Source organism: Mauremys reevesii, linkage group 18 (assembly GCF_016161935.1).
Source record: "Mauremys reevesii isolate NIE-2019 linkage group 18, ASM1616193v1, whole genome shotgun sequence".
NCBI lineage: Eukaryota > Metazoa > Chordata > Testudines > Geoemydidae > Mauremys > Mauremys reevesii.
The window spans coordinates 23,828,899-23,849,564 of NC_052640.1; the positions used below are offsets into that span (position 1 = coordinate 23,828,899).

The following is a 20,666-nucleotide window of genomic DNA, read 5'->3' on the forward strand; positions in this document are numbered from 1 at the left end:
GAGAAGGCTTCAGATCGTGAAGTATCCAATGCTTCCTTTCTCACCGTACAAAACACCAACCAACTGCCTTCCCTTCCGATCGTCAAAGTGCCCCTCTGTGCTGGAGGAAAGAGGGCTCCCCTGGTCTTTGCCTGTGTGTTCACTGTTAGCTTTTCTCTGCATTTTGTGTGCCTTGGAGCTGCTGTGCAAAGTTTCCATGTGTAGATACTGTTATATAGTGGCCATCATGTGCTGCTGGGATGCTGTACCATACGCACACTGAAGAGCTATATTTAAACAAAACAGCTCCAAGTGGGCAGGGCAGTCTGCCGCGTTGGGCAAATCCAATACAGTGGGCGAGGGCAAAGAGACCCCAGAAAGGAGGAGCTGGCACAGAAAAAAATGCAGAGGTGAAATAACCTGCATAGAAAGGCCTGGTAGTGGGTCCTGCAGGCAGCCGTCTGCTCACAGAGGGGCTTCTACAGTCAGAGGTGACCCAGAACTGAGAAGGTCCTTCACAGACCTGATCCAGTCGGGTGCCTTGGAGAGCAAGGAAAGCTGTGCCCGTCACACCCGTCTGTAGGGACAGCATGAAAGGGGACGGGGGGAGGGGGGGAGTGCTTGAGTGTCTCAGATTTAGATTATGAAGGCTGTCAGCAAGACCTAGAACTGAATTCACCTCTGTCCCCCTAGAAGCTCTCTGACTGGCTAGCTCACTTCCTTCCCTGTTGATCTAGAAAGCCGTAGGCAGTCGTGATACCTGAGCGATGCCCCCTTCTCTGTCTGCCACTGGGACAGCTGAGACCACCTGGGAGGCTGCTGACAACAGTCCCGAGACTAAGCACTTAAGAGATGAGGGCAGGTCATTTTCAGAGAAGAGTCTTTGGCTAGAATTCACCTCCCCCACAGTCCTGGTAGAGACAGAGGCCTCTAGGGTATGTCTACACTGCAGTCAGAGGTGTAGACGTACCCAGGCTGGCTTTGATCTAGCTTGAAGAACAATAGGGGTGACGCCAGTACATACCCAGGGTCCTGAACTGGGGGAGGCTAGCTTGTGCCACTGCCCATGCTGCTGCGACTAGCTAGCTAGATGTGTCTACACGCACTGTAATCCCACCTCCCGACTCAGCATAGACAGGCCCTAAGCTCATCTGTTTTCTCACGTTGCCGCCTGAGGGGCTTGCGTGTGAGTTGGGTATATGGGGCTGAAACTGGTTGTGCTGATTTTGATCAATGTGTCAGTGTAGCTGTACGGGGGGCGGGGGTATGGGTGTACTTGGCAGGGGTCGCCAACCTGAGCCTGAGCAGGAGCCAGAATTTACTAATGTTCATTGGAAAAGAGCCACAGTAAGACATCAGCTGCCCACCATCAGCTCCCCCACCCCCCTGCTCCCAGTGCCTCCCGCCCACTGGCAGCCCCACCAATCAGTGCCTCCCCATTCCTTCCCGGACCTCCCGATCAGCTGTTTCGTGGGGTGCAGGAGGCTCTGGGGGGGGGGAGGAACGAGGGCACGGCAGGCTCAGGGGAGGGGGCGGGAAGGGGTGGAGTGGGGGCAGGGCCTGTGGCAGAGCCAGGGGTTGAGCACTGAGCACCCCCCGGCACACTGGAAAGTTGGCGCCTGTAGCTCCAGCCCCGGAATTGGTTCCTATACAAGGAGCCGCATATTAACTTCTGAAGAGCCGCACGTGGCTCCGGAGCCACAGGTTGGCCACCCCTGCGCTACGGGGACGACTGTGGTGGGCACATTTTTATAAGTAGAGCCACTCACTTCCTGGGCGGTGAGCTGCCTCGGCCCAGCTACTGCGCTGCGATGGCACTGACAGGAAGGGAGCGGGCGGGCTGGCTGCTCTCCAGTGGCGTGGTAAGAAGCAATAATACCAAAGGTCGTTCTGTTCCCCACACCTTTGAAGAGCCATCCTTGATTGTTAGCTGCCCTCGAGTTACCAGCGGTACCTCTCCTGTGCAGTGTTCATCAGCTAATCAATTGCTTAATGGGTGCCTGGTGCCTTAGACATGTAGACTAGAAATGTCAGAGGAGTCCAAAGGACTTAAGTGCCCAAATCCCATTGGCTTTCAGTTGGGTGGCCAAATCCCTCAGGTGGCTTTGGAAATCTCAGCAGCAAAGTGCTGCATAACTGCTAAGCTAAGCGCTGAAGACTGTAGAATGAGGGAGTTGAATTTTGATCGGTAACCTGGCTCCTAAACAGATCTAGGGCAGTAAAGCAGCCAGATGCTGGCCGGGCGACCTAGCTGTGTCCTGGCTGTTGTTATTGAAGTGCCGTCCACAGACTTGGCATTTGCACAAGGTACAAAATACCCAGTCCCTGCCCTGAAGAGCTGACGGTCTAAGGGCATGACTGCACTTCAAGTTGGAGGTGTGAACTCCACCTCGAGGAGACATACCCACGCTAGCTCTGATCGGGGTTAGCATGCTAAAAATAGAGCATAGCCGCAGGAGCACGAGTGGCAAGAGGGGCTAGTCACCTGCGTCCGCACCTGTCTAAGATGCTAGATGTGTAATTGGGGCAGCTGCCCCTCCCGCCCTGCTGTGGCTACATTCTATTTTTAGCATGTTAGCTCAATTTAGAGCTAGCGCTGGTATGTCTCATCAAGCTGGAATTTACACCTCCAGCTTGAAGCGTAGCCGTACCCTAACAGACACACAGGAAATGGGGCGTTTGTGAGAGATTTAACTGAAGGCAAGTCCATGCCCTGCACTGCCATGTGGGACAGTGGGATCAGATGCCCAATTCTGGTCTCTTACTCCCTGGTCCAGCAGAGGCTGGATGCTCTGTGATGCAGGACATAGAGGTTTTGCAGATACCACCCTTCCGATTGTGCTGTGTTGCCCTTGCTCACTTTTTTAACTTCTTCCTTTCTCCATTGCAAGCTTCCCACTACTACAAGTACAAGCAGCAGTTCATTTTCCCAGGTAAGTCATTTCAAACGTAGTGCATGCAGAGTTACCCCTCTCTGATTTCGGAGCAGCAATACCCTCCCTGTCCTGAGTTGCATGCCTTATTGTCATTGTTTAGGGATCTGGATGGTGCGTGGGGTGGGGGATGGTCTTTAATCAGCTGGGACTTAAAGGGTGGGGAGGGGGTTTGGGTGTGTTTCTTCTAGAAACGAATCATATGAGGATGATTTGACTAAATTATTGAGGGTGAAATTCACCCCCTGTGCAGAGGGTCAGCTTCAGTCTCTCAGAATATGGGGGCATGGGGGTGAATGATACCCGTGCCTTGTGCTGGCTGTTTGCACAGGGGTGAGTTTCACCCTATAGCGAGTAAATTCACCCAAGAGTTGCAGTGTTTTTCAAGTGGGCCGGTCTCTTCTGAGGCTGTCCTTAGGGATAGGGTTTCCTGTGGGGAGGAGAGATGTAGTATTAGATGAGGAAAAGGAACTGGCAGGAAGCCCTGCCTGGAGGGTTTTCCCCTGCCCTGATCGAGGGGAGGTGGCAGGAGGTTTGGGAAGCCAGGAGGGTAAGAAACAAGCCAGGAGGGTTGTTTGTTTTTTTTAAGGTTAAATCCATCCCTAGGCAGGTTTGGGTTTTGTGACTGTTTGTCAGCTGAACTATTGAGCCTAGAGAAGAACATTGATTTGACGTTCAGCACACATGGCTGCAAGCCACGGCGTGGGAGGGAAGGGCGGGTCAGCCGCAGGATGCCAGGAGAAACCTGCCAAGGGCAAGAAGTAGCTGTGGAAGCACCTGCTTCCTCTGGCTGTGACTGTTCCTTTACTGTGAACGTCACATTAAACCAAGGCAGCCAGTGCCAGCCGGAGAAGCTCCTCATTGGCCTTGTTTACTGGCTACAAGGTCCAGAGGAACTGGTAGAGTCTCTCAAGGTCTTTTATCCATCCCCTGGGGGTCTCCCTTCCAGTCTAACACCAACTGCCTCCGTCAAGCCCAGAAGTTGCCTGATTCTCCACTGCTTTGCTCCTCGTGGAGTCACGGGTGCATGTGCAAGGAAGTGCAAAGTGCTGAGGGATGTGGAGAATCCTGACGTGGTCGCTTTTGATCCACGCTTTGCCCAGATGTCTGTGGCTCCAGTAGGTGCAGTGCCATGGGAAGGTGCTCAGTGGGAGCTGAGATGTAGCTGCTTCATCTCATATTTCCTTTTTCCTGTCAACCTCTCTTCCCTTTCTCCTCTTTCTCCTCCCTAGCCATCCTTCTCTGCTTTCTCCTCCCTCTCCAGGGCCCTTCCCCTGCCTTCACCTGACTCCCTTTGAAACAGGACTTCCTTTTCTCCGTCTCCTCTTCCCTGAATGCTCCATCCTGGTCTCCTGCCTCTGGCTGGGCCTTCTCCTGTCACAGGCAGTTCTTCCTCACGTTGGTTGGTTGACCGACTGGAGGTGCCACTGCTGAGGCAGTGCTGATGTCAGCACGGTCTTGGTTTGGGTGCAGCTCTGAAATGGGATAGAAGAGAGAAGCAGAGATGCTGGGCTTGATTCTCCTCTCCCTTATGCAGGCGTGACCCCACCTCGGTGAGTGAGAAGAGGTGGTGGGCCAGGGACTTGGGGAAACCCCAGAAAATAATGGTTGTCATACTGCAAACAAACTGCCTAGCTTGGAAACTAAACTCATGACAGTGTGTCTTCCTCTCCGTTTTCACACTCTGCTCTCCTTTGTTTTCAGATGTTGTGCCTGAGACACCGACCCGAGCGCCTCAAGTTATCCTTCATCCAGTCAATTCTAATCCAATGTAAGTGGGGCTCTTGCCTTGTCTTTTTATGTCCTCTTCACGTTGCGTTCTTCACTCCCTCACACCCCCGCTCTTGAGGATCACCTGGTAGGGACACAGGTCCCTGCACTGGTTGCGTGACTGACAGCTGCCTGCTTGCTGTGTGCAAAGGTCATTCATGGAAGTTGCAAACCAGTTTATTTTGGTAAGCAGACCTGTGCTGATGGATCCTCCTGTCCAACTAGGACCAGAATTCCGGGGCAATGATCAGAATGAGCACAGTGGGGACAGGTGATCTGTTACTTGCCTGTGGTTTAACAGCACTAAGATGTGAAGATTGAGCTAAAGAGGCACATGGAGTATGCAGTCCCAGCCTCCCCTTCCATCCTGGCTCCCAGTCTCCTTAACCGTCCAGTTCATAAGAACATAAGAATGGCCGTACTGGGTGAGACCAAAGGTCCATCCAGCCCAGTATCTTGTCTACCGACAGTGGCCAATGCCAGGTGCCCCAGAGGGAGTGAACCTAACAGGTAATGATCAAATGATCTCTCCTGCCATCCATCTCCACCCTCTGACAAACAGAGTCTAGGGACACCATTCCTTACCCATCCAGGCTAATAGCCATTCATGGACTTAACCTCCATGAATTTATCTAGTTCTCTTTTAAACCCTGTTATAGTCCTAGCCTTCACAACCTCCTCAGGCAAGGAGTTCCACAGGTTGACTGTGCGCTATGTGAAGAAGAACTTCCTTTTATTTGTTTTAAACCTGCTGCTCATTAATTTCATTTGGTGGCCCCTAGTTCTTATATTATGGGAACAAGTAAATAACTTTTCCTTATTCACTTTGTCCACACCACTCTTGATTTTATATACCTCTATCATATCCCCCCTTAGTCTCCTCTTTTCCAAGCTGAAAAGTCCTAGCCTCTTTAATCTCTCCTCATATGGGACCCATTCCAAACCCCTAATCATTCTAGTTGCCCTTCTCTGAACCTCTTCTAATGCCAGTTCAGTCTCACCTTGTAATTTACTCCTGTCTCCTCCCATGGTCTGGCTTTTGTTCCCTCTCCCTCCTCCACCACGCTGCCCGGGTGCCAGCAGGGGGTTGCCTGCAATCTGTTCCAGTGCCCAGCCTGGAGCAGCAAGTACAGGGAAAGTCTGGCTTCGCCCCTGCCCTGGGATGGAGCATGTTCAGTTGGTCTGTGGAGACGTGCAGTCTGGTCAGCACTAGGAGCTGTGAGAGACTTGAGCATGCTCAGTGAGGATGGAATCTTCAAAGATTTGAGGGGCTAAAAATCTAAGAAGTCTCTTCTGAGCATGTGCAAACTAACAGTTTTCCCAGGGCTTATAATTTGGCCAAATGGGGTGCATTTTTACAGAGATGGCAAAAGGCACATTCCTGACCCAAAGACCAGCCACCTGCCAAATTTCAAACTCCTGTTTCAAAGCACAGGGATGCGAGAGCTGTTCAAAGAAAAGGTTGCAATACTTCCCCCCCAGCCTGGTTCTCAGAAACGGCTATACCGTTTTGTCTGAAATAAAAAAAAAAACAGTTTGAAGCAGACACCTATCATGGAAAACTTCATAAGAACAGCACAGTGGGTCAGACTAAAGGTCCATCTAGCCCAGTATCCTGTCTTCTGACAGTGGCCAGTGCCAGATGCTTCATTGGGAATGAACAGAACAGGTCATCATCAAGTGATCCACTTCAGCCACATGGTTAAAGTTTGGAAAAATTCGATGCAACTGAAAACAGGAAGCACTGGATAACCTTTACAAAAGCAGCACTCCCAGCTCCACCAATAGTATTTGTTAAGCTCCCTAAAGTTTGCATTAGGTGTCTAAATAACTCATGAAACTTGGTATATAATTGGCAGCTAGGAAAAGCTCTGCCAAGTGACCTTTGTTTTTGCTTTTACTTGTGGCTGCTTTCCCTGTTTAGCTCAGTGTTCCCTACGATCTTCCTGGCGAATGCTCTGATCAGCATTGCATTAGCAGCACCCAGCAGCGCTGTTACATTTCAGGAGCTGTTGCCATTCCTTTTTATAAACTCCACTTTGGGGGATTATATAACTCAGGAATTTAGCAGCTAAGTTCTCAGCCCAAACAGAAATGTAGGTTCTATCAGGATCGCCCACACTTTTCTAAATAGATTGGTAACCTGCTGGGGGGGTGCGGGGGGGGGGGGTAAAGAATTGCATCTGGGTCCAAGTGAGACCACCTGAATGACAAAGGCAGACCTTCTGGTTGCCTGACAAATAATGCCATGATGGTTATTTGATAGCCTGTGTCTGAGTCAAACTAGAGGTTAAAGTCCACTTTGCAACTCAAGCCAACGCGGGGGAGAGATGGCGATCTTACACCCAAATTCCCCTTGCTGCCTTCAAGCATATTTAGACCTTGTGAGATGGGTTGTACAGCTGTCACGCCTGCCTTCTGGTACATAAATAAATACATTCACATCAGAGGCATGCTGTAGTAAAGTATGCTCAGGTACGTGGAGAATTTATAAAGCTTTGGGCCAGATTCTGATCTCACACCAATGAAAAGCTGAAGTAACTGCATTGACATTAGTGGTGTTACTCTGGATTTACCACCAGAGTAACTGAGAAGCACTGAATGGATTTGGAAAGCAGGCTATAATCTCTACGCTCTTAGAAATAGCTATCATTATTACTACTATTATTAAAAGCAAGGGGTGGAAAACCGCTTACCTGACTGTACGGCAGGTATAACAGATAGAAGCAAAATGGTTGCGTGTTAGGCTGGTGTTTGCTACAGTTTTCATCTGCGTAGTTTTTTGCCAATTAAACTACCAGGACTCTTCTCATTTATACTGGTTTTGTGCAACTATAACTCCACTGATTCCAGTGGAGTAACTCTAAATTTACATTGGCACATGATGGGGTGGTCAGTTTTTGTCTTAAACATTTCCTCTGAAAGGTTTCCCCTCCACATTTAACACTTGAGACCTGATTCTCATTGACACTTAAGGCCCCTTTACTCTGCTCTGGAAAAATAGTCTTGGTATAAGTGAGAAGTAGGCTCCAGAAATGTAAAATACCTAAAATCAGAGCGAGAAGGAATGACCAGAGAACAGAGTGTGCAGAGAGGACACGAAGCAGTCTCTTCACTGGCTGGAAACTGATACAGCGGCCTGGGATAGAGCCAGGGACCTGGAGGATTTAACTGAGAGTGTGTCTACACTGGCAGAGTTACAGCGCAGGCAGTTACAGTGCTGCTCAAAGAGCGCTGAAGGGAAACCGCTGTTGTGTGTTCACACTATCAGCTGCCTGCGCAATAGCGTGTTCACACTTGTGGCACTTGCGGCAGTATTCAGAGTGGTGTATTCTGGGCAGCTATCCCACAGAGCATCTCTTCCTCTTATGCCACAAAGAGTTGTGGGAAGGCAGAGGGGGTTGCGGGGCATCCTGGGTCCTGTCCCAATGCCCCATGATGCATTACTTCACATCCCAGCAATCCCTGTGCTTCTGTCCGCATTTGGTGCCATCTTTCAACGGTTCGTGTACTGCGCGCTCTGTCTCTTCGGTCTGCAGGAATGGATCCCGCACCGTTGACCAATATGCTGCTCGCTCTAACATGTCACGAGTGGCAGTGAAGTTATTCCTTAAACTACAAAGGCAAGAGGAGTGTGACATTGATCTCGCCATGTGTAGTAGCTATGACACGAGATTGCTTGGGGCATTCATGGAGGTGCTGACCCCAGTGGAACGCCGCTTTTGGGCTTGGGAAATAAGCACTGAGTGGTGGGATCACATCGTGAGGCGTGTCTGGGATGATGAGCAGTGGCTGCAGAACTTTCGGATGAGGAAAGCCACATTCATGGGACTGTGTGGTGAGCTTGCCCCAGCTCTGCGGTGCAGGGACATGAGAATGAGAGCTGCCCTGCCGGTGGAGAAGCACATGGTGATTGCACGGTGGAAGCTGGCTACTCCAGACTGCTACCGATCGGTTGCTAACCAGTTCAGAGTGGGAAAGTCTTGGACTTGTGTTGATGGAAGTGTGCAGGGCCATTAATCGCACCCTACTGCAAAAGACCGTGACTCTGGGTAACATGCGTGACATTGTGGATGGCTTTGCACAAATGGGCTTCCCTAACTGCGGAGGGGCGATAGATGGCAAGCATATTCCAATTCTGGCACCAGACCATCTAGCCACCGAGTACATTAATTGGAAGGGGTATTTCTCAATGGTTCTCCAGGTGCTTGTGGATCACCGTGGGTGTTTCACGGACATTAACGCAGGCTGGTCTGGAAAGGTGCATGAAGCACGCATCTTTTGGAACACTGGTCTGTTCAGGAAGCTGCAAGCAGGGACTTTCTTCCCAGACTAGAAGATCACTGTAGGGGAAGTCAAAATGCCCATTGTGATCCTGGGAGACCTTGCTTACCCCTTAATGCTGTGGCTTATGAAGCCATACATGGGGCACCTTGACAGCATAGGCGCTGACTCCCTGGGTGCTCTGGGGCTGGAACTCCCACGGGGAAAAATTAGTGGATGCTCTGCACCCACCAGCAGCCAAGCTCCCTTCTCTGCCCCCACCCTACCTCACTTCTGCCTCTGCCTCCTCCCCTGAGCGCGCTGTGTCCCCACTTCTCCACCTACCTCCCAGTGCTTGCCACCATCAAACAGCTGTTTGGCAGTATATAGTATATAGCAAGCTCTGGGAGGGACGGGGGAGGAGCGGGAACATGGCGTGCTCAGGGGAGGAGGTGGGGATTTGGGGAAGAAGTCAGAATGGGGCAGGGAAGGGAAGGAGTTAGGGCAGGTACTTTGGCGAAGGGGTTGGGAGGGGCAGGGCGGGGTGGAGTCAGCGCGGGGCCAGGGCCAGAGCGGGGGTCGAGCACCCACCGGTGCGAGCAGAAGTCAGCACCTATGCTTGACAGCAGCAAGGAGCAGTTCACCAACAGGCTAAGCAAGTGCAGAATGACTTTTGGCGGTTTAAAGGCCCGCTGGCGCGGCCTATATGGGAGGCTGGACCTGGCCGATGACAATATTCCTATGCTTATAGCTGCGTGCTGTACGCTCCATAATATTTGTGAAGGGAAGGATGGAAGCTTCACTCAGGGCTGGACTGCTGAGGCTCAGTGCCTGGAGGCTGAATTTGAACAGCCAGAGACCAGGGCTATTAGAGGGGTGCAGTGTGGGGCCATAAGAATCAGGGATGCCTTGAGGCAGCAATTTGAAGCTGAAAACACTAATATTTGTTGCTATGCTCAGGAGTGCAGTGCTTGTAATGCTAGGAGGTGACTGTGATTGGTGCAGATGATGCACTATGAAGGTGTAAGAATATGGCCTGTTGCTTTGCAGGGCTCTGTTTGCTTGCAGTTAATGGAATAAAGATTGCTTCCAAACCAAAATAATTATTTTATTAAAAAACAACAATCGGAGGAGAGAGACCAACAAAAAACCACATTAACACTGAGGGGGATGGGGGAAGGGGAAGGGTCCCAGGAGGAGGTGGGGTCCCAGGATGGTTAAAGATTTGTGTATGTCCAGGCATCATATCCAACCTTCTCCTTTGGAGTATAGTGCAGTGGGTGCTGTACTTCAGCAGGGCTAAACTGCAGAGGGATGGGTGTTGAGTGCAGCGGGTACTGGGAGTCCACAGGGCTGGACTGTGACGGGGTAGGAGTGGAGTGCCGCGGGTACAGACTGGAGCCAGGAGTTGACAAGAGTGTGTTGGCAGTGTCTGGGGGGGCGCATGGGAAAGAGTTTTGCGATAGCGGCTGCAGGGGTGCGGAGCTGCTCGGTTTGCAGCGCTAGTAGCGCCTGAAGCGTGTCCACTTGGCGCTCCATAACGTTCAAGAGCTGCTCCGTGGCTTTGTTCTGGCGCGCCACGTTCTCCTTTCGGTCCCTCTTCTCGCTGTCCCACCACTCCTTCAATTCCTGTGTTTCGGCCGCAGAGTGCATCAGGACATCACGCAGAAAGTCCTCTTTAGTTTTTCGTGGCCACTTTCTAATTCTGCGCAGCCGTTCAGCCGGCGATAACAAAGAGGGAGGCTGGGCTCCCAAGGTCTCATCTGTGAAGCCAAAATGCAACATTTTACAGAAGCAGTGTTGTTTGCACCACACAGGCCACTGATTAAAACACAGCCACTGTTCACACACTTGTCACTGACTGGCTGACCCCAGGCAAGCACACATGAGCCACAAGAGCCCCAGAATGGTGAGTAGCCGCAGGGGCAGGGGCAATCAGTGTTCCAGGTCTGTACTGTACACTGGGCACAGTGTACCCAGCACTGGGGGGCGGCGGAGGGGGGGGCTTATAATCATGACAGTCCCCACATTTTCCATAGACTGTTCGTTATGGAAGGTATCTCACTGCTGAGGGTGAGCAGGGAATCAAGGGAGGGTCTTCTCCAAGCCCGCGGCTTCCGCCCTGGCCCTTATGTGGCTCGGCTGTGTGCAGCAATGGTCCCCTCCCCCCCGTGACGGCAGAGTGGCACGGGAAAGTAACCGTTAATGGGGCAAGAAACAAAGCAGCTCTGCCAAAGAACCCGCGGCAGCGGATTGCCCAGTATCTCCAGGAGAGTTTCCAGGAGATCTCTGAGGCAGATTCCCGTGAAGTGAGGGAGTCAATCAACACCCTGTTCTGCCGCTCAGACTAGGCATGTGGTGGTACGCGCATCACACAGACACAAGGCTGCTTTCTGCAACCCTCCTGCCCCCAACAACTCGCTTCAGCAATTCCCCAAATCAAAGCCACTTACCAGCAGCCTCCTCTTCTGTTTGCGCTTTGCCAAGATCTGACAGCTGTGACTGACTAGCCTCCTCTGGGGTAGAGAAGAGCTCCTGGCTGCACGCAACTCTGACCGCCAAGATGTCCTCTGCCGCTGGGTCCCCCTCCCCCTCCACATCCTCGTCCAAGATTTCCTCCTCCTGGCTCGGTCCACTCTCGACTGTCACGCGAGCCACCGAAGTATCCACAGTGGCCTTCGCAGTGGAGGTGGGGTCACCACCGAGTATCGTGTCCAGCTCTTTGTAGAACCAGCCGCTCGTGGACGCAGCACCAAAGCAGTGGTTTGCCTCCCGCACCTTGCGGTAGGCGTTCCGCAGCTCCCTCACTTTGCCCCTGCACTGCAGTGTGTCCCGGTCATGGCCCCTTTCTGTCATGCATCATGAAATCTGTCCGTAGGTATCATAATTCCTAGGGCTGGAGCGCAGCTGGGACTGGACAGCCTCCTCTCCCCAAATGCTGATGAGGTCCAGCAGCTCGGCATTGCTCCAAGCGGGGGGATCGCCTGGTGCATGGAGCAGGCATGGCCACCTGGAAAGATGTGCTGAGACCACTGCACACGTCACCGAGCAAACAGGAAGGGGACTTCCAAAATTGCCAAGGAATTTAAGGGGTGTGGATGACAATTGGTCACCTGAGGGCAGGGCAGTAGAGTTCAAACCAGTGACCAGAGAGGCGAGAACAGGCATTGTGGGACATCTCCCGGAGGCCAGTTGCAGCGCTATAATCGACCAGGGTGTCTACACTGGCACTGCGGCGCTGTAGCCCCGGTGCAGAAAGCTGTACGCCTCTCGTCGGGGAGGGTTTTTTTAAAGCACTACAACTGCGCAGTTTCTGCACGCTAAGCGGCTGGGCAGTGTGTACCCCTCGGGAGTTACAGCGCAGAAAGCTGCTTTACTGCGCAGAAGCTTGCCAGTGTAGACCAGGCCTGCCATTAACAGACAAGTGAAAGATTGAATCGGCAGCTGCACGTAATTCAGCCTAAACCGAGCAGTGCATGACAGCGGTTTGCAGAAACCAATATCGTAATGGTCTCTGATACTCTAACAGCAATTGCACTAAGGAGGACAGGCAGGGCTATGACAGGTGAATGCCCATCGGGCCGGGGCTAATCGAAGCAAGCCCTTGCTTTCCTACTCTCACCAACAAGCTCTGTTGTATCTGCTCTCAGTACTGTCATCCTTTGGTACCACAAACTACCCGTGCTGTTACTGCTAATACTGCGTTGTGAATGCCTTACTGTGAATCCCCATTGATTGCTATTGACACTGTGGTGGCACCTCAGGCCTGCACCAGGATCCCCATGCGCTAGGTGCTGTCCAAGCACAGAACGAAAATACCATCCCCGCCCCAAAGAGCTGATAAAATCCTGCTCCTGGGCAAGACCCCGAGGCTCCTAATCCGTGTTTGTTGTGTCCTTATTCAGGCAAACTCCCTCGAGTCCCTGGTGTAAGGGCAGGGTGGAACCTCGCCAAGGAGCACAGGAGATGGCTCAATAGTTATTTTGCAGCACCGGGGACTCTTCTGTGCTCCAGTCCTGCAAGCGCTAATGCCTGTGAGGAGCTTGACTCACCTCAGTGGTTCTGGTAGCTCTGTGGGGCGACTCCTGCGAGTAAAGTCTGGCCTTGGCAAGATCAGGGCCCTGCGGAGCCAGTGCCAAAGGATGTCAGACTCGCAGCCTAGCCGAGGCACCATGGTGACATCATAATGACGTCCAGCACTATAAAGGCTATCTCTGTTTCCAAGCCCTGCTTGCCAGGTGCAATGGGGAGCTGGTATCCAAGCTGTGTAGGAAGTCTTCACAATACTCTCTTTTTGGTGACCCAGAAGTTCTAAAATTATGACAGTCAAAAAAATTCCTCTTTTCTTTTATGCCAAATAGATGGGGTTACCTGCGGCTTCATCTTCCAGCACATGTGCTAGAGAGAACTATGCACTTTCCTGCCTTCCTAGGACCAGGGCATCCTTTGGTCCTCAGACCCCCTTGTTATATTAACTGGTGATGGGCTCAAGCCACAGATTTGGGGTTGGAACTTTCTTAACTGGGGGGGGGGGAGGGAGGGGCCCATTCAGACCTGTCTCTGAAATTAGCAAGTCAACAAGGCGTGTAGCAAGCCCGAGGTTCCTGCACATTGTTTTCTTTTGTCTTGGGGGAGGCTGAGCTGGAGGGAAGCAGGAGCTTACAGCCATGTCCCAGTGCTGCTGTGCAGTGTCCGGGCACAGAACGTAGGGAACTTTCCATGCACGTGGTGGCATATTAATTTGTTTTGTTTTTAACAGCCTTGAAGGAAATCCATTGCTTCAAATTGAAGTGGAGCCAACCTCCGAGGTAAGAGACATGCGATGCTACCCCAGGCTTTTTATTTCCGCTGGAGAACGAAAGGAAAAGTTTACAACTGAACTTGGTTAAAACAAGACCCTGCCACGGCTTAATGCTTTGGCATCTTGCCCCCTTTAGGATCTATCTCTCTTCTCAGAGGCAGTTATATGGAGCTGGCTGGCCTCAGCATTGTGCTTAATGGGCCGTTATATTATATACATCTCAGAGTGCATTGCACTGAAGCTGGCATAAAATTTGCATCTGCACTGTGAACTGGCCTGCAATTGAATTAATGGATGGATCTGATTCTACTCCGACTTTTGCTGGCTTTAGTGGAATTACCACTGCTGAACAGCAGTGGGAACAAACAGAGAACTAGGTTGGAGGGGGCATTGCTGCCCTGCTATCCCCAGTAGCTCAGAGGGAGGCAGGGTATAAGGGAGTCAACGCAGACTTTTAAGCTTTTGATAACAGATGCCAGGATGGTGGGTCTCTGCTCAGACCAGGCGCAGAGCATAGATATAACAGGCACATTTAAAAAACCATCCTAAGGCTCTAAGTGATTTAGGAGCACCGGCTCCACTGACTTTCAATGTTACGTGTGCTCAGAAGTCACTTAGGCACTTCTAAAAATCTCATCCTGAAAGCGAAAGGGCCTGATTCTTGACTCACTTGCATGGGTTTTATGCCCATGTAACTCCATTCACTTCTATGGTGGTACATCAGTGCCACAGAGCAGAAGATTAGATCCCAAATGTGTCACAGCGACAACAGAAATTAGTAAAATAACATAGATACACTCTGGTTTTCCCTGATAATTTGTAAATCTTTGAATTTGTCTATCGATCGTAGGGTTATAGATCACTACAATACCTGAATGTCTAAAAGTAACTGCAGAAGCAAAGTCCCTTCATGGCTACCTTCAAGTCTATCTGTCCATCACAGTAATGTGTGTATCTGCCAGGGTGCACTGAATGCAGTGAAAAATTATTTGAATTAATTAACAATGAACAGTGGCAAAATTCACTCGTGAATCATATTTGATCAGCGCAAGTATGTCTATCCTAATAGTGTGTGTCTGTCTGATCTTCTACTTACCGCTCTTCCGAGGGATTTTTTTTTAATAGGGTCCAAATTCTGCTCTTGTTTACACAGTTGCAACTCTGTTGAAGGCAGTTTGCACCAGTATAAACAAGAGCAGAATTTTGTCCAGTAATGTATTTATATTTCAGTACAGTCTGTATGGGAATATCTGTATTTTGTGTGTGGGTGTAGGGGATTAGACTCTCAAATTTACACAAAACTTGCTAAGACATTTCATGAAGAACCAAACTCAGGATAGTTTGGAGGGAGTTTCAGTCTGCAGCCCTCTGGGCACTGCAGCAGTAGTGGGGAATCTTAGCGAGGCGAGGTTGAGCTTTGCAGGCTCCAGTGCTGGTGTCGGAAAAGCTATCCAAGAAAATAAGGTGTTGCGTTTCAACCTCTTGCTTTGAGCATTTGGTCTGCAAGTTTCCATGGCGACTCGCTGCAAACAAATGTTTCATTTCCCCCTTCTAATGCCCCAAAGCACAGTCTGGCTAGATCCAGGCAGTCGCTAGCGAACTTTCTGGTGCTCGCCACGTGCACCTGGCAGGTTTCCCTCCATGTCTGAAGAAGTGCTAGAGACTGGAGCTCTAGCAGGTTTTCATGCAATCCAACTTTCCTAGGCTCTGCTTGTGTCCCCTATTAATCCTAATCCCCAAGCCCCTCACTCTTGGCCTCACTCTCGAGCAGCCTCCAAGCAGCACTAATCCCCTTCTCAGCAGAGGCTTGGCACCTCCTCTCCAAGCTCCCCTGCCATCTGGTTAATAGACTGCCTTGATGGTGCGATCTCTTCCAAATCCTCCATCTGCCACCTAAGCAGAGGAGGAGGAAGAATCGGGGGAGGGGAGAGGTGGGGATTAGGGCATTCCCAGGATGCGGCTTTGACTGTGCCTGGGTTCTTAGAAACACGTGTGCTGGCCTGGGAGGGAGCGGGATAGCTTGTGGCCGTGATGGGTGCATCGCTGGGAACCACTCCACCTGGTTTAGTGGAAGCATATGTTCCCTTCCCACCTCTGCTCCCTGCATGCACAGACGCTGTGCGAATGGCGCTGGCTGTCCCCACTCAGGCAAGCACCCCACTTGTCTCCCCGCAGAACGAGGAGGGGAACGACGAGGCCGAAGAGTCTGAGGACGACTTTGAGGAGATGAACCTCTCCCTCCTCTCCGCTCGCCACTTCCCACGCAAGGCCAGCCAGACCAGCATCTTTCTCCAGGAGTGGGACATCCCCTTCGAGCAGCTGGAGATTGGAGAGCTGATCGGCAAAGGGCGCTTTGGCCAGGTGTTCCATGGGCGCTGGCACGGCGAGGTGGCCATACGCCTCATCGACATCGAGAGGGACAATGAGGACCAGCTGAAGGCCTTCAAGCGGGAGGTGATGGCCTACAGGCAGACGCGGCACGAGAACGTGGTGCTGTTCATGGGGGCCTGCATGAGCCCTCCCCACCTCGCCATCATCACAAGGTAAGCTGTGGGCTCTGCCACCAAGCTGGGCAGCGGTCGCGAATCCATGCAGGGCAGGCTGTCAAAGCTATGTGGTAGCCCGGGCGGTGATAGTGAGGACCTGGGATATCTTTGCCCTGTAACACAGGGTATTGCCTTCTCCAGGCTGAGCTGCTGGAGACGACGCTTTGGCACACCAGAGAGAGGCCTGGGCTCTTGGAACCTGTATATGTGGCTGTGAGGTCTGAGACTAGAGGATCTGGAGGCTCTAGTGTCCTCAGGGACACATGCCTCTCTTCTTCAGGAACCAAAGATCTAGGGATCAGTCCTGCCTGCATTGGAGTTGATGGCTAAACTCTGGCTGATGTAGTTGAAAGCAAGGAGCCAGCCACTGGTATGTTACAGCTGTCCTAGAGGCAGTTACAACTGACCTCCTTGGACAACTGAAATGCCTAGTATAGATTATGCTGATTAGCACCTTGTAAAGGCTTTTGAATTTGGTCATGAGCGAGAAGTGCTGTCGGCTTGGACTAGGAGGGACGTCACGTCACTCACTTTGGGTGTGAACGTGTCAGCGTAGATCTCTAAATGCAATTGATGGAATTGATCCGCTTGTCTGGTGTGTGAAGCCAAGTGACGACGGTTTCTGAAAACTAGCATACGAATGGTGCTTCTCTGCTGGGAACGGGTCTAATTATGTAAGCTAGTTGAGTACGTGGTGGTGTGCCACTGTGTAAGGACAACAGACTGCGTACAGGTTCCACAGATAACTTGGTGCTTTGCTGGTGCTGAGAAATATTTGCAAGCATCTGATTTCAAGGGTCTGCTGGGTTTGAAGGTCACCCGCACCCCCATGGGGAGCAGTAGACAGCAGTTTTTAATAGTGAACATGGCAGAGTTTCCTGGGCTGCCATCTGAGGGCCTTGCCTCAGGAGCGTGTGACAGGGCCCTAAATAATTACAATGAAAGCTAGCAAATACTGTGTATCTGGGTTCCCCTGTAATGCTGTGCGAGCCATCACAGATAGGGTCCAACTTAGGAACAGGGGAAATAATCACCCTATAATATTTAACCAATATTTACATGGTCAATGGTCAAGTTATGACATGAGTGGGCAGTCACACAATTATTGGTGCCTAGACTGGATCAGTTTCTTCGCCCTAGCAGAGAGGCAGGTGGTAGCCAGTCTCTATATAATAATAATACATTTAAATAGCACTTTACATGTTCAAGGCACCGTAGAGACATTAACCAATGAATCCTCACAATGTCCCCAAGAAATAGGTCTGTACATATTGTTCCCATATAGCAGATGGGAGAACTGAGGCATGGAGGTGAAGTAATGTGCACAAGGCCATACAAGAAGTCAGTAGTAGAGGCAGGATTAGAACTCAGGACCTCCTGACTCCCAACCCTGTGCTCATTTCCCCAGACCTCACTGCCCACAGCTGCAAAAAAAGGAGGGCACAAGAATGGATGCACCTCTTATAGGCACCTGCTAGAAAGGATTCTGCCTCTGAAAACCTGGTCCAAGTTGTTCACTTTCCTCTCCTACCCCTTACTCAATGGCCACCTAATCTCACTGTGCAACAAGATTAAAGAATTTGTCTTCTTATTGGACGGCTTCCATCATGTGACAAGCTCTACAAGGCTGCTCTGTTAGCAGGCAGCACTCGGGGCTTCAGCATCAAATCTTTCCGCAGGCTAAATTATCATTGAAAAGTTCCTGCAAGGTGAGGCTGCATTTCCAGACTTCTCTTGGCAGAATTTCAACCCCCCAGAATTTCAAAACGCGCTGACGTTGGAAAGCTTCACAGAGCCATTAGCCGTGAAATATTTCATCATCCCTTTCCCGATCTCCCTTGAAATGGCCCATTCCCAGAGTGACTGATCCCAGTTCAATTGAATAATCAGGCACTGGGGAGAAGGGGTTCTCGCTGGCTCACTTAGCGTGCTGCACCTAATGTAACGCCAGGAGAGGCAGACACCGTATCACACGTGCCAGTACTACTGTTATCAATTGCTGCTCTTGCTCTGTTGAATTAAGTTGTCGTTTGCATTCTATCTTTTTAAGACATGGTTTTCAGGTGGCTTGAGTATTTCCCAGGGAAGAGGAAGAGAAGAATTCTTCAGGGCAATCCAAAGAGCAGGGGAGGTACAACTGGAGCAGGGTACAACAGAGGGGAAAAACTTGGAGTGAATATTGGGTATAGGTTCTTCAAAGTGAGACTCTGGACTCCTCTCCCAAGGGAAGTATTCAGAGCCCAATTGCTTGGGACACCACAGATTAAACAACATACTTAGGGAACAGTCCCGCACTGGCCCTTGGAGGATAGCCTAGATCTCAAATGTCTGTGGTTTCCATTTGATCCTAGAGAGGCCTCCAGTGCTGGATGCTAAGGAGGAGACTCAGGCAGGCGAGGGGCCTCTGTGGTCCTCCCTGATGTCTCCCACCTGAAGTTGTCACTGTGGATTGCTGAGGGGTGGGTTCTTTTCAACCCTTGCTGATGCTGGATGTGTGCGGCGAGCCAGCCCCAAGGCCATGCAGCACTTGTGGCCCATTGGACCCCCTCAGAATAGGGCTGATGGAGGACTGACGCAATGCCTAGTCCTTTGGCCGGCACTCTGCACCGGGGGGGCTTACCTGCAATGCAGCACTTACTGTGAAGTCAGAGGGGCAGCTCGAAGGAGCATGTGTTGCCATTCAAGGTACAGAGGGTTGCAGAAACAGAAAAAGGCCCAGAAGTTGTTGAGTTGGCTCTAATGACATCTCTAATTTAGTTGGGGGGAGTTGTCTCTTTCCCCAGTGGCAGGTGATGAAAGGAGGGGTGGGTTTAATCCGCAGATGGTATAAAAATCAATTTTTGGGACATGAAAAGTAAATGCTCCCTTTTTTTTCCCCCTGGAATAATCCTCATAAACCCTGGCAGTGAAGTTAAACTGGATTTCAGCTCTCTGACCCGTTAGCGAGTACCCAGTCAAAAATTAAAAACCCAGGTTGATCCATTTCTGTAGTGTCCAAAGCCATGCTGCTGCGTTACATTGCATGGAATCAGCCGTTCCAATCACTGGTGGGAGCGGCTTGTGTCCGTTGTCCCTTTGATACAAATACTGTTGAATGAAGCCCTTTGGATGCGTATTTGCACAGCATGTAGATTCCATTTCATATCAGAACTCATGCAATATTTTTCTAGCTACAAACCATTTTCTGTCCTAATGCCTTTTTATGTAATCCCAGCAAGGTGCCGGTTTTGACATCTTGACAAAATAAATATGTGCACTGTGGTAGCTTGATGCATTAATATTGGCTCTGGAGAGCTTGCCGATCTGCTTTTTCCCATATGTTTTCAGTCCTTTTTAAGGTCAAAGTACAGCTTTATTGGATTGCCCTAAATAGAACCGATGTCCCTCATGTCTGCCAGCACTGAATGCTTCTGGAACTGACTTTACTCCGTGTACAAACGAGGCTGAATTGGTTTGTACGGCTGGTTTTTAAATCACAGCTGGAACCATTTTTTTGTTTTCTGCTGCTTGTAATGGTACTGGATGGTGGAGTGCTCCAGCGCCCTTGTGCTATGGGCTCGGTAAATGCCCTGTATTATGACTGGGCTGGCTAGTTTGGGAAGGTCTGGGGGCCTGGGGGGGGGGGGGGGGGAGGAAGATTTGCAGATGAATTCCAATGAATTTTCATTCAAATCCTAGATTTAATCATATTTGTAACACATCCATTATTTCCTCCATTGCTTCCAGACGTCTCTGGTCTCCTGCCCGTTCCTCTCCATTTTGGGTTCCTCTCCAGGATCTGGCTTAGGGAGGCCCTGGTTATGGAATGAGTGGCGTCACATGACACAGGAGTGGGGCTTGTTGAGGAATGAATCTGAATGACCGAGGGCAGAACTGGCTTTCATCTGCAAGCTCCTGACACTTCAGCCCTTGCTCTCTGACTGCCGCTCCCCGTGGGTTCATGCAGACATTGGGAAGGGCAAGGGAGGATCTGAGCCTCAAGAGACCCTGCACGGGGAGGACTTGCAAGGGCTGGAGCAGTTTTTCATGGTGGGTTCAGTCAGAGAGGAAAGCTCTGTGTCATTGCCAGGGCATTTCTGTTCACCCTGCCTCCTCTATTGGTCTGGACAGAAGGTTTGATGGTCCATGGTGTCAAATGGCACACAGAGGCCCAGCCAGATTAGTCTGTGGGCTGGAGGAGATCATCAACTGGGGGCTCAGTGCTGTTCAACCTCATTCCCTGGCCTGAGGCAGCATTGGGTGGGATCCAGGACCCAGGCAGCAGAGAGGTGGCGCTGAAGAGTATTTATAACTCACTTCTCAGCTAGCTTTGAGGGGAGCCATTATAGGAGCTTTCTGCTTTACCTTGTGCTCCTGCCGCAGGGCATGCATTGC

At 50.9% G+C, this 20,666-nt stretch overlaps 1 protein-coding gene across 2 annotated transcripts in view; it reads left to right on the top strand.

Annotated features, from left to right (window-relative positions):
* KSR2 (kinase suppressor of ras 2) overlaps positions 1-20,666 on the top strand; it is a 265,078-nt gene that overhangs the window by 174,216 nt on the left and 70,196 nt on the right. For both annotated transcript variants that reach the window (XM_039505836.1, XM_039505837.1), the window contains exons 12-15: positions 2,871-2,912; positions 4,617-4,683; positions 13,705-13,753; positions 15,922-16,289. In XM_039505836.1, coding sequence (XP_039361770.1) covers positions 2,871-2,912; positions 4,617-4,683; positions 13,705-13,753; positions 15,922-16,289 — 526 coding nt within the window. The remainder of the gene's footprint in view (positions 1-2,870; positions 2,913-4,616; positions 4,684-13,704; positions 13,754-15,921; positions 16,290-20,666) is intronic.